At 40.5% G+C, this 14,122-nt stretch overlaps 1 protein-coding gene and 1 long non-coding RNA gene across 4 annotated transcripts in view; one reads left to right on the forward strand and one right to left on the reverse strand.

Moving 5' to 3' along the window:
• LOC141495791 (nuclear factor 1 B-type-like) overlaps positions 1–6,853 on the reverse strand; it is a 160,151-nt gene extending 153,298 nt beyond the window's left edge. Inside the window, exon 1 of one of the 3 annotated variants that reach the window (XM_074197527.1) lies at positions 5,934–6,852. In XM_074197527.1, the coding sequence (XP_074053628.1) occupies positions 5,934–5,963 (30 nt within the window). In that variant the 5' untranslated portion in view covers positions 5,964–6,852. The other 2 variants (XM_074197525.1, XM_074197526.1) reach the window with 2 other exon arrangements.
• A 3,226-nt stretch (positions 6,854–10,079) lies between these two features.
• Positions 10,080–14,122, forward strand: part of LOC141495789 (uncharacterized) — a 23,602-nt gene continuing 19,559 nt past the window's right edge. Inside the window, exon 1 of the long non-coding RNA XR_012470853.1 lies at positions 10,080–10,521. This is a non-coding gene — a long non-coding RNA (uncharacterized LOC141495789). The remainder of the gene's footprint in view (positions 10,522–14,122) is intronic.

The following is a 14,122-nucleotide window of genomic DNA, read 5'->3' on the forward strand; positions in this document are numbered from 1 at the left end:
TGACAGTTACCTCTACCTTACCCCTAACCCACAGTTTACAGTTAAATAATTTTTTAAACAAATGAAGGTTTTATTTGTACCCCCTGCTTTTAATCCCCACCCCCCACCCATGCCATAAAGACTATTTTCTTCAAAAAAAGCTTGACCAAAGTGCTTGATCCTATTTAATATTTAAATGTTTGATTGATCAACTAATGCTAGACAGTACCATTGTACAAAGGACACACTAAGATTTTAGAAAAGCTGAGGAGAGCTGTTCAGAAGACAGGAGCGATGATGCCACAGTTCATTTCTCTTCTCTGTGGCACAGAAACACAAAGCATATACATGCTCAGTGTAATGCCACACAGTTCCCGCTTTTGGAGCATGCTCTCAGCAAGAGACTGCTGGTGGCACAGAGAGCATGCGCCATCAAACTTGATCCATTTTCTTATCAAACGTCCAACATTCCAACACTGAAACAATCCCATTCCAGTAGTGGTAACTACAGAAACCAGTAATACAGTAAGAGAAAGTAGGTAAAAGATAAAGTATGGATTAGAGAAGCCCCAAACCAAAGGTTTCCATATTTTAGGCACTGCATGTTCTCCCTCTTCTCACATCCTCCCCCACCTCCTCTACCAACTTTGGGAAATAAGTTTATAAAGTTGAAAACTAAAATTACATTAATGATCTTTCCAGCAGCTTCCTCTATAGGATATGAAGTCCCACAGAGTCAGTTAATTTGTTAACTGATCACACGAGTGTGGCAATTATTCTAAACCCCTTAAAAATCAATCTGAGGTGAACAATGAAAAATGGCAACTTGGCACAAACTTAGCATTCTTCATGTTTCTGTACACCGTGACTGAGTGACATTAGGAGTGCACCAATGGTCAAATAGTGTGCTTTTGTAGAATCTATGCAATTCCGTTACCATATTTAAATATTTGCATGTGTGCATGCACATGTAGATACAGTATAGCTGCCTATCGCTTACAATTCATTGGATTGCTTGTAGGTTTCTATATTGTTGCTGCCTTCATGGGAGACTGGGGGGGGGGGTGAGGAGGGAATAGTTGCAGGAATAGAAAACTATTTAATTTTTCATTACTTCCTGCATTGGCTTGATTTTTGTATGCCTCTTTTGGAATCTATAAACCCCCCCCACACACACACACTGTAAACATAGATGTAAAAATTCAAAAATTTACAACAAATGGGATCATAGATTGCATCTCGAGCTGGTGGCAGAGTATCAGCCAGGACTGTTTTACTTTTAAGGCATTCTCAACAGTTCTTGGTCAAATTCAGTGTACTGTCAACTCAAACCACAAACTGACTTTCTCTAAGTGACTGTATCCCAAGTTGCAGTTTATGGATTTAATGTTGGTTCCCTGACAAATGTGGAATGAATTATGTTTAATCAGCAGACTGATTAATTCCATTAGGTAAAAATGCTGTAAGTACAGCCAATGACTTTCTGACAAAGAAAGTGTCCTAAAAATTCCATATTAACTCATCAACCAACCTTTAAATAAGATTTATTAATAGTATCTATTACTAAAGAATGATTAAATGCTAGATTAGCCCATTAAGAGGCCAAAAAAACTTGAGGCTTTTTTTGGTATGAACTTCTCAAACATCTCACACATACACACACACATAGTGTCATTAATGTAACCATCAAATATTTTATGTATTGACTTAAACCGCTTCTATAAGAGAAGAAAAACGGAATCAAAATTTTATAATACAGGATGCAGATGATTACATTACAGCATGAAGCATCATGAAGTACCACAGAGGAAATCATTAAACTGATCAGGAGTTTCCAGCAGAGATTTGAACAATTCAGTTACTATGCAAGCACATAAAACTAGGACATGGAAAGAGTTAACCACAATCTGTTCTTTGTGTGGGAAGGCAGCCCTGCTCTGAGCAACCACAGCCCATGATAAGACCTCCCTATCTCCATATACTTTCTGATGCCATGCTTTTAGCTTTCACTGTAACTATAGAAAGTTTTCTTATTCCCCTAAGAAAAATATGCTAAGTGAAAGCCTCTAAAGGAAACTTGGACTTGTATATACCTTTACAGCTTACTCCCTACAAATCTCACCTTGGCATATGATTTATTGATATGATTAACAAATCATTTTTTATTTTTTTGAACTTGGGAAATTACAAAGTTTAGGGGGAAAACTTCCTCTTCCACATAACACTCTTGCCACACTTAAAAGTACGCAATGTTGTTTTAACAGGTATTAAGCACTGCAGAAATACTTAAATACTTATGATCTTAAGTGGTATGTTCAGCGATATTTTACTTTCTTATACAGAGATAACAGTTTTGACTAAAGTTACTTTAGTATAAATATTGAAGTATGAATATTGTTCATTTTTTCATGAATGTGAAAAATTAATAAACTGCTTTAAATATAGAGGACCCAAAGTTTAGATTTATCTGATGTTACTTTACTGATAAACATAAAACAGAAAGTTTTTTAAATAATTTTGAAAACGTTTAAAATGACACTGGCAAAAAAAAAAGGCTGTAAAGCTTACACTGGAAAAAAATCAAGCACAGAGGTAGAAAACTTTCTCAAGGCAGTATTATTAAGTATCTTTTAGAGCTTCATTGTCTATCTGGATTCCTTTCAAATAAACCATTGCCTGACAAGAGGCATAAATGATTCTAAATGGAGACTTGCTATTAGTTATATACCTTTCTCCACTAACATGACTAAAATGCCATTTACTCCATTTGATTGGTTTGTAACATTGTCAGAGGCAATATATTTTTTAATGATTTTATGTGACATGAATGTGGCTCATAAGGAGCTGTCTTCACACATATACAAGTGATTTATTAAAAGTACAGACTTTCACATATCCCATTAGATGGACCAGGTATAAAAAACGCGTTCTCATTTTAAGTAAAAAATAGAATTTACTTTGAAATAAGCAAAAAATTTTGAAAAATTGAGTATCTGAACTTTTAACTCTTACAATCCATGTCAGTAGGTCACCTTTTCTCACTTAAGATTAAAAAAAAAACCTTTGATCTCGCCCATTTCCATTTTTCCAACCCCCAAATACATTATCAAATTAAAAGATTGATTAATGAAGCAGGCCATACATTATAAACTCAAAATGCAATGTTCTTCATTTTCCTAAATCAGTTTTCTTGCCTTTGAGAAAACATTAGTTTCTCAAAAGAAGGGGAAAAAATGGACAATTAGGGGGGCAGTTCTGAAGGATCGGCTATGTTTTTAAAAAAAGTACAAAAATGTACGTAAAGAAACCTGAAAGCACGTGAGGAAAAGTAATAATTGAATCCTATTATTCCTACAAAAGAGTGCATTAATAATTTATATTATTTATGATAAGAACCAGCAAACATTAAATAATTTGTGACCATACTGTATTTTTCTTTACAGGTCTGCTTTATATTCTCGGCATGTATGAAGTACCAATAAAGCAGCATACCAAACTACTGAATATCAGTTTTTAACAATGGTTCCTTTAGAAGTAAGATGGGTTCTAAAAAACAGGTACCCTACAAACTATTGAATAAGCTGCCACTTTTTTTTAAAGTTCATACCAATCAAGTGATCTACCCTACTTTGTGTTCATAAATCTTAAAAAAAAGTTTTGATATAAACATTCAATACTACTAGCAACATAAATCAGACAATGATATAAAACCAAAACAGTTACTTAATCTAACTTTGTTAACAGTTTTAATGCTCGCCATAACCTAACATTTGAGACTTCTAATAAACATGAACTCCAAAAATAGTTTCTCATCACATAAGCCTTAAATCCTAAAAATAGATTTATTAAAGCAATATGGAAGGTATTATGCTAAAAAGTAAAAAGCCATCAAAAATGTATACTACAGAGTATCTATCTGCAATACTTGCGTAACCATTGCATGAGTATATAAATATATATTTATATGCCCGAATATCTTTTATGCCAATAAATTCCTATACAATTTTTCCTCTGTATAAATTGAGGTTAAGTTTAAATTAAAAATTCTTTAGATAAATCTTTGCAGGAAATCTTGAAATCTAACTCTTGGTAACAGTTTTTGAAAAGCAGCTGTTATGAATATGAGTAATATACAGAATATGGACAATTATCCAATACTTTGCAGGTGAAGATGAATGATGCAGCACTTCTTAAGCATTCATAGGATGCAAATACAAACTGCATTTCATTTTGTATTACTTGCAGCATATCAGATAACCAGCCATGTGTTTAGGTATTAAGGAATGTTTACTCCCAAAAAAAAGTATTTATTTTTTTAAAATAACAATATTAATAATGGATTATAGCAAAGGTAATTCACCCACCTAAGGTGTATCTCTTTGAGCTTCATGGTGATACTTAAGAGAACCTATGTATAATTTTCAAAATACAAATACTCAGCAACTCTCTTTTCCACAGTTTTGCTAAAATAAAGACACGTTTACTTACTGAAAATATCCATATCTAAGTCAATCATACTCAGATGCCAAACAAAATATAAACAATAAAAAATGTGTCAGCCAAAAAGCTACAGGACTGTATCCAATCACTGAATAAGCCTTATCATTGTTTTCATCTTCATTCACAATTTATGAATGCCTCAATCCTTTTGAATCACAATGGCTTCTAATTGTCAAACAATTGAAATCTTAATCATTTGTCCATTATACAAACGCATCATAATAATATTAGATTTTTTAATTTAACACACCCAAAGATTTACTAACTTCTTTAGCTATTTGGTTTGTATGCCAATGTGAAAGCAAGTGGTTAACAGTTAACAGTTTATGAAATGTTCTCCTAAAAGGACCACCATTAAAACTCCTGCAAACTGTCCCATAGCTTTAGAGTTTTAATGTACTGCTTAAAATGAGATCTATGACTATGGGATTAGTATTTACTTCTTAATGAAGTAATGACAAATGCCCTGCAGGTATTTAAAAGCAACTTCAGTGGGGTCACTTTTCATATGACCTTGGTTTAAAAATTCTAGAGTTGGAAAAACATATAGAATGTGTATTTTATGTTGTGATATTGTCAGAAAGATGTTAAACGCAAATTGAAAGATAATTGTATATGTGTGTATATATATATATATACATATATATATATTTAAACAAAAACTAGCTTACTCATATTTTTCTAAATTACTTTATGCATACATGATACACCCGCAAAATTTATAAAATGAAAAAGCTTATAGAAATAAATGTTACCGATTATAGTTCAAAACAACCATCAATGCCAACTGCACGGATTCAAATGAAAGATGTCTTTATGACTAAGGTACTCGAAATATACGAGTTTATGGATAAAGGTTTTCCGATTCCAAAACAGGCAAGAAAAAGTCAGCTTCCCTTGCATTATCGGTAGCTTATTAAATAAGAATCTTATATTACATTAGCCAATGTAAGTTTAAGGAACACAGAATAACCATATCCCCTAAACTCCCTGTATTATTAAAGTCCAAAATTTGGAGTATATAGTCTAAAGGAGAGTAAATTAATTCTAATCGCTGCATTTCGAGCCCTGTTCTTTCTTGTGTAATTAAAACTTTTTCACTTCAGTTATCCCCATTCCCCCTACAACCTTCTCCATTTGACGTTTTAGACCATAATTCAACAGCTTTTGTGCAGAAGTGGCCTTTCCTTCAGTTTCAAGGAGCAAGTGCACATTTTTCTTACTTTGAGGTTAGGAATTCCTCCCTTAAAGAATCTCCATTCTTTTACAATCCGGTTTCCCTACCAGGATTAACCTCCAGGATGCGTTTGGACCCTGGAAAAACTGGTCTCCCCTTCCCCACCCAAAACAAAAATGACTTTTTTCAACTTTTCACCTATTTGTTTGTTCATTCAATTAAACTCCGCTAGTTGTTCGCAATACAAAACAAAACAAAATCGTTCGTATATCTATACCTGAGTGAGACAGATGGGCGAATACATCATGACTTCGCCTTAAAACGCACTTTCCGGAGATCCCCCAAGAAAAGCCTCCAGAAGCAATAACTTCATCTATTCATTTTACAGTCATCTGAGACTCAAGAGGAGATCAATCAGGATGGGGCTCTGCCCTGGAGCACCACAACTTAACAACAAACCCAGTCCTCCTTAAATAGCCAAAGATTCAAGTTCACTTCGTGAGCTAGATTTCCCGGGGTGAAATCCAATCTACACTTTTAACCCTCTGGCTGTCGCTGCGCAGTAGCCGTGTTGGTGGTTGCTGTAGCTGCCTCTGCCGCCGCCGCCGTCGCCGCCACTGCTGCTGTAGAACTCGCCGCAAGCTGGGTCTCGGCTGGGATGGGGGGGTGGGGGCTTGCTTTTTTTTCCTTTCTTTCCTTTCTTTTTTTTTGCTTTTTTGTTTGTTTTTGATGTCTTTGTTGGGGACCGGGAAGGGGCAGAATTGGTTTGTTTGTTTTTTGTTTGTTTGTTGCTTGGGGTGAGCTGCGTTTAAGAAAAGGAGAAAGAGGGTGGGGAGAGGAACGTTTCACCAGGCTGAGAAAGTTCAAGGTTATAGTCCGGAGCGATGCAGAAAGATGCTGGAGTGCTCAGAGGCGAAACTTTGCTGGGAGAAGGTCGTGAGTGTAAGTGTGTGGCTGTGTGCGTGTGAGAGAGAGTGTGTGTTCGCGAGGGTGTGTGCGCGCGTGTGGGATAGAGCGCGCGCGCAAGGGGGCTAGAGATGAAGAGGGAAAGAGGGAGACCGAGTGTGAGGGGTGGGGGGAGGGGGACAAGTGTGTGCGTGTCTCCCAAGGGCGGAAAATGCTTCGCACCACGCAATCTCCAGTCTGCTCTTCGCACGCCCAGCAGCAGCCGCAGCCGCAGCCGCAGCCGAAGCCGCAGCCCCAGCCGCAGCCCCTGCCCCGGCCCCGGCCCCGGCCCCAGCCCCAACTCCAGTCCCAGCCGGCTCCGCCGCCGCCGCCGCCGCCGCCGCCGCTGCCGCCGCCGCCTCAGCTGCCGCAGCCCCAGCCGCCTGCCTCTTCAGCCTCCCCGGACTCCACCACTCTCCTCTCCGAGGCTTATGGGGCAATGCTAAGAGGCTGCCGGCTTCCCAACGCCCACTGTGATACAAATGAACTCGTGAAAAATCCAAACGATAAATCCTTCTCTTCTCCTCTCTTCTAACTCCGTTTTCTGTTCTGGGCTCCCCCACCCCCCCCACTTTTGGTGCAAAACTTGGAAGTTGAAAAATTCACCGGCTACACCCTCTGGACCCCGCTCCAGCTCTCTCCAAATCAGACTTAAGGATTGTTTTATTATTTAATTACACAATCATCGCTTTACTCCTCCTCCTCCTGCAAACGCACATTCCTTTTGCACCAGCCTCTCCACACCCCCCCGCCCCCACCACCTCTCCCTCTCCCTCTCTCTCTCTCCCTCTCTCTCCCCTCCCTCCCCCTCCCTCTCCCTCCCCCCTCCTCTCCTCCCCCTCTCCCCCCCCCCCCCATACTGATACAGAACCACGACTTTTTACAAACAGCTCTCTTGCTCTTTGCCAAACCTTACACCCTCGGCTCCGTCTCCGCTTCCCCCACTCGGCCGCGCGCTAGCACACACAGACACACAGACACACACGCCCTGGAAGGGGCATTTCGGTTTCACCGCGCTGGTTTGGGAGATAGAGGACAGGAGAGAGAATCCACAAGCCCCGGTTCTGCCCCAGAGAGGAAGAAATGGAAAATCCATCCCCTCGGAGCAGGGCGGCTCACTGGGACACCCTTGGGCTCGGGGATCAGTCTCGAGATCTTACAGAGGGAGACTGGAAGGGGAAGCCATGGCAGCAAGAGCAGGAGAAAAGAGAGCAGAGTGAGTGGCTGTTGCCTGGAGGGATCGCACATCTAGCTAAAAAGGACGGCCCAGGCCCTGCCACACAATCGCTACTTCTTAGAGATTCGGAAACTGAGGCACAGGGAGGAAAGCGCCCGAGGCGGGATTTGAGCGCTGTTCTTCTAGACTCCAAATCCGGGGCTCTGTCACACAGTTTGGGGGTGGGTGGCGTCGCTGGCGGTCGAGTTAGGGAACTTTGATTCAAAAAGTAAGGGAGACAGGATGGAAAACGGGGCACATCTTGAGCTCCGTAGTGAAACCTCGCCCCACCCCCTCCTTTTCTCTTCCTCGGTATTTCCCCATAAGCTGCACCTTTAAGAGTCCGGGACAGAGGAAAGGGAGTGTTTGCACTGAGGTGGGAGTTCACTGGGGTCTCCCTCAGCCTGGACTAAAGCCTCCGGGTAACGGAGAAGAAGCTGCCTGCAGCGGTTCTGCGAGATTTGCCGCCCTCCCCCGGGGTGCCCCTTGCACGTGGCCTTGCTCACTCAAAGCCGTAGGACGGGGCCCGGGAGCCACCGCCTCCTCCTCCCTCCTCCTCCTCCTCCTCCTCCTCCTCCTCCTCCTCCACCACCACATTCCCCTCCCCCTCTCCTCTCCTCCACACGACTACATAGGCTCACAGCGAGTCTCCACCCCCGGGGGCCCGGGGCGCCTACGGAAGCGAGGCCTCCCTCCCCCCTTCTCCTCCCTATTGGGGTGCAAAGAAGGGTGGGGGCAACGGTGCGGCATCGGAGCCCTTACCCCTCGCGCCCCAGGGTGGAGTGTGTGTGTGTGTGTGTGTGTGTGTGTGTGTGTGTGTGCGCGCGCGCGCGCGCGTGTCTCCTGAGCTCCGGAGGCAACGTCGACCCCAGTAGCGGCGTTTTCCTTTCTCGGGGTCTGTTTTCAATCTTCCAGAATAGCTTTCCCCCACACCAACCCCCCCCCCCAAGTCTGAAAGACTGGATTCTCACTAGAGGCAGAGTGAATGAACTTTATTTGGGCTATTTTCTTGGGAGGCGCTTTGGCCATTAACGCCTTTCTTTTCTCCCTGCTGCACCCCTCCCCACCCAAAAGCAATTTTTCAAAACGCGGAGGGATGGAGAAGCTGAGGGAGAGTATTTCAGACAATGGAGGAAAGCGAGTGCCTCCTGCACCCACGCTGTTTAAACCCCAGCTAGAGGCGGGTGGGCACTGGGGGCCTGTGGAGTTGGACCAGCCCCGAGCTGCGGTTAGCCAACTAGTCCCCGCAGGACGGAGCCCAGAGCTGCCCAGCCTGCAGACTCTGCGCTTGCTGGTGTGGCCGCCGCCGCCGCCGCTGCAACTGCCTCGTTTGCACTTTACTCTTTTTTTAAGTACTCTCAATTTTTTTTTCTTTTCTGTACCCCCCCCCGCCTTTTCCTGGCCCCCACTATTCTTCCCCTCCCCCGCCTCCCCCCCCCAAGCTGTCCTGAAGGAACCAGTGACTTTTTCCTTTTCCAAGTGGGAGTTATTCACATCAAGCATTTCACAACGACACATCAAGAAAAGTAGGCAGGTTCAAGTCAACCATGAAATGGTCACTTTTTAACCCCGTCCTGTCCTCATTAGGGAAATGCTCAAACACAGCCCGTTTTCAAAGAGGGCTCTTAATGAGGAGAGCTTGCCAAGTCTACCAGCTGCAGTCCCTATAAACTTCGGAGGCAAAAGAAGAAAGGCACTGGGGGTGGGGAGAAGGGGGCGGGAAGAAGGGGGGGGTCCTCCTGTTAGACAGGTAAATTCGAGGAAACTGCAAGAACTCCAGCTAGTTAACCCTTCAGGAAACTTTGGGCATACCCTTTAGCAAAGCGCGTTGCTAAATCACATATGAAGCGTTCAAACCACCTTAATTTCCTTTTAGTCGATTTTTAAAGTAATAAAGAAGCTGATAGCATGTATTGATTGCAGTAATGAGAAGACACGGAGTTTACCTCCAAGCACTGTTTACTCCGTGACTTTATAAATCCTAAAATCTATCCACGCTACTCTTCATTCCTAATCCCTTTATATTAGGCATTTTCCTAGCCAGCTTTCCCTTCCCAAATCCCATATACTCCAAAAAACTTGATGATCCTACTGCATTTTCTTTTGAATAAATATTCAATTTAAGTGGAGTTAATTTACCGTGAAAGACGTTCCCCTTAGCGGAGAAATTCACTAGTGTCCTTGAAGGTATCTCTTTTGAATATCTGCATCTGTACCCAAATCATTGCTTCAGATCTTTTATTAAAAAACTGAGCCCTTATATCTATTTCTCACTTACACACACACACACACACACACACACACACACACACACACACACACACACACACACCCCTACCACCACCACCACCACTACTAGACCTAATGAAAATACTGGCGCCCAGACCAAGCTCTGAACGAGCCCTTATCCTTTGGCAAAAAGAAAGGGGGTGGGGGAACCTATTCTTAAAAATTGGGCAAGTTTCTCCACAGGCATATCCATTCTCTCCCTGCAGTGCTTCCCTCTCCCCACCCCCCAACCCCCAAAGAAAATACTTCCCCTTACTCTTACCCTCAAATCAAGATCACATCCAAAATTTTCTAAAGCCAAAGAGAGATTACAACCATTAATTAGAATGAATATCCCTGACTTAGCAGCAACAACAGAAGTACCAGTTAACTCCAGCAGCAGAAGCAGTACAGAAGACTTCATGCCAGGCTCCAGGTAAGAACCACTAACCATTGGTATTGCCCCCCCCCCCCAAAGAGAGGCACTGTTTAGAGGCAAAATGTCCCTCATTCTTATCTTCATGTGCTATGCTAAAAATTGAAGTGTGTCTTGTTGTACAGTACTCAGTGATCAAGGTAACTTAATGTTTCTACTCACTTCTTCCCTTACCAAATTGAGCTCCCCATCCAGGGAGGGGTAAAGAGACATAGAGAGAGAAGAAATAAAAAGTGTGGTGGGAGAACGATAATAAAGAGAAGAGAGGGGAAGGGGACTGTTAGGTGTCTGTATATTTTATACTCTCTGACTCCACCCTTTGCTCTCAGAAGCTCCTAACTGGGAGGTAGGTGACACACCAGTAAAACTAACATTTCTTTCTTAATCTATTTATGCCAAGTAACTCTTGAGACCTTTCCTTTCTAGGAATAGTTGACCAGAAAGAGGAGTTGATGAATTTGGTTGAGTGGAACAGGTTGTTTCTTCCCAGCAACAGAAGTCAATTATTCCATTTGGAAGTGAAAGAAATGGCCAACCCTTTCTGAGCTCCACATGCTCCCTTGTCCAAGGTTCCTATTATTTTTCTTAGACAGGTTTCCAAAAGGTCTTGGTAGACTTCTTCAAAGATGTCTGGAAACCTTCTTGAGGGGGGCTTTGACCTTAATCTTGCTCCCATTCTTTCTGATTTTCTCTCATTCCTGCATTGAATGGGTTAAACAAGAAGTAAGGCTGGCACATTTTAACCTATGCAGGAGACTGATGGGATAGCTCCCAGTATAGGAATTTTGACATGGTATATACTACAGTAGCCCACTCAGCAACTGCAAGCAGACTTCAATGGAATTTATATTTCAGGATTCTTTTATTTCTTAAAAAAAAATCCCTTTCCCTTCTCCCCTCTTCCTGCCACCTTTAGAAAAGAGTTGGGAGAGAAAAGTGGAACATTTTCTCAAACTAGCAGAAGGTTTATTCATTTCAAATGGGATTGCTGGTGCCCCAGGTGACAGACGTTTCCCCCCCCCCCCATACCCATGTGTTGGTAAAAAGCAAGCTCTAACAGCTTTGGGGCCTTTCGGTGACCTCCAGAAGACTAAACCCCTTAAGCTTACAGGCAGACATCTCAAAACAACTGCAAATATTGATTGCCTTCCACCATAGTCTCCACCCCATCCCATTCACTGACCTTTCCATAAAAGTCTGGAGGGGAAGGTTAAGGATTCTATGCCTTTGGGAGGGAAAGATTTTTTTTTCCTATCTTAATAATATCATTTTCAATCCACCTAATGACTTTCAGGTTTAGGATATAAGGAGGAGGCTAAGCTTCATTTTCATACCCATCACTGAATGACCAGTGTTCTACATGTGTATATGCATAAATATTTTAAAAATAGATTAAGATAAGTGGCCTTTTGAACCCAAGAAGCAACCAGAAAAGTTATTCACCTCTTCCATTACTTGGACCAGGAAAGAACCTCACTTCTTGGTTTGGGGATGTCTGACCAGCATTTGCTCTAAAAGTACCACACAAGTTTATATGCCTCCGGAGGCACACACAAATAAAATTCACAAAAATTCCTATATAAACAATCCAAAGTATTGAAATTGTCTCAACTCGTCAACAATTACAAAATTGTGCCTGGTTCTCTTGGTACTTAAACCAATATTGTCAATTAAGACAATGATTCTTGAGTCCATTTCCCTTCCCCTCCCTAATCTATACTAGTTATTTTTCTTACTATCTGTACCCCTATCACCAGCACAGCACAACTTCAAGATAAAGAAATATCCACGGGCTCCCCTACCCCCACAGGGAACCTGGGAACTCTTTGGTGTCTCCTGAGGTCAAAGCTAAATAAGAAAAATGTTCCTGTTAATAATGTGACTGCTGAAATACCAGGACTCAAATACATATTTTAAAAATATATACATGTATATGTATATATATACATGTGTATATTTTGGTATATTTGTATCTATATATATATACATATAAATCTAAATTTATACTGTCTCACTATGTCTGTCTACATTTTATGCATATTGATTTACAAATTGAAATCTGAACTGATTCTCAATATATTCTTAATGATTAGCCCCTGTGCATTACTGTAAAGAAATGAGTCAATTCAGAAACTAATACTGCATCTTCCAAATATCCAAAGAAATCTTACAGCTTTATCCATGAAGAATTCTACCAATTGCATAGTTTAGGCTTTAGTTTTACATTGGTACCTCAAACTAATTGCTTTTGATTACTCAGCTCATTCACTATATATACATATATATGCATATATATATGTATATATTTAATGCATACTCTATAACATCCTTAACCATTTTGGAAAGAGTGATATAATCATTTGCCTGGGTACCAGCTCCTTACAGTAAAATGATATAATATTTTTACTTCCATAATTAAGTCAGTGTGTTACCCACTTAAGCCTGCCATTCTGACTCATGAAAATAAGCAAGCAGATATATTTATATGATTTTTTGGAAATAGTTGTTTGAGAGTTTCTGGTTTCTAAAGTCTTTAAGTGCTAAAGAATGCTGTACTGTGAAGGGTAAACAGTGATGAATAACTCAGTCAGATTTGCTGGTCCCTTCCTCCAAATTGTCCTTTCAGAGGTGTCATTGTAAGTGAAAAGAAAATAAAACTAGAAAATAAATTCAGAAATAGTAATTTCAAAAGTAAGAGGATATTTTACAAGGGATTTTAAAATGAAATAACTTATTAAGCAAATACACAATAAATGTATTTTCTATTTTTCTTGTATTACTGTAGAAGTATTATTTTCTAAAATATTTTTATACTTAGAATACATGGTAAATAACTATTAAATTACATTTTCTCATTTCTTTGTGATATCAGAATCTTAAAGAACAGTTACAGATGTGTATATCACCATTCAGCCTATAATTATGCTACTGATGTGTCTATTAAAATTAAATACATGCCCAATTAAAATGCCTGATGAAAAATAATAGGAAAATTTAATTTGGAAGTTAACAATGAAATTGTCTACATTTACATGAGAAAATGGCTAATCAATTTCTTATTTGCTTTAATAAAAATATCGAGGCTATAAAATTCATTACATTCAATAAAAAAACATTTTCAAGTGGACAGAAACGATATCAGAAGGATAAATTAAAATTAGCACTCAAATATTTTTACTACTCAGCAGTTTTTTCCCCTCTGCTACCCATCAGTAAAGTAAAAATCTGAAGGATATTGTATCAATGAGTATGAGTGCTTGACCTTTGTCCCACATCTGGTTTAATAGGGACTTTTCAGTACTGAAGCTTTCCCCATCTTCCAGACCATTAAATGAAAACATCAAACCTCAAATGTAAAACCGTAAACCACAACGTTTTGTGTTTCACAACTCTTAGCAGTTTTTACTCGGGCTGCATAAAGGTCAGTTTCTCAGCTTCACAATGGACTGAAATCCACTCTCCAGAATACAGTAAATGTACTGCACACTAACTGTGATAATGATTAAATCTTGAATTCCTTTGACTGATATATGCACATACCTCACTTATTTACACGAACTTTTTCCCCCGACCACATAAATATAAATATATTTCTTAGGGT

This window comes from Macrotis lagotis, chromosome 8 (genome assembly GCF_037893015.1).
Source record: "Macrotis lagotis isolate mMagLag1 chromosome 8, bilby.v1.9.chrom.fasta, whole genome shotgun sequence".
Lineage (NCBI taxonomy): Eukaryota > Metazoa > Chordata > Mammalia > Peramelemorphia > Peramelidae > Macrotis > Macrotis lagotis.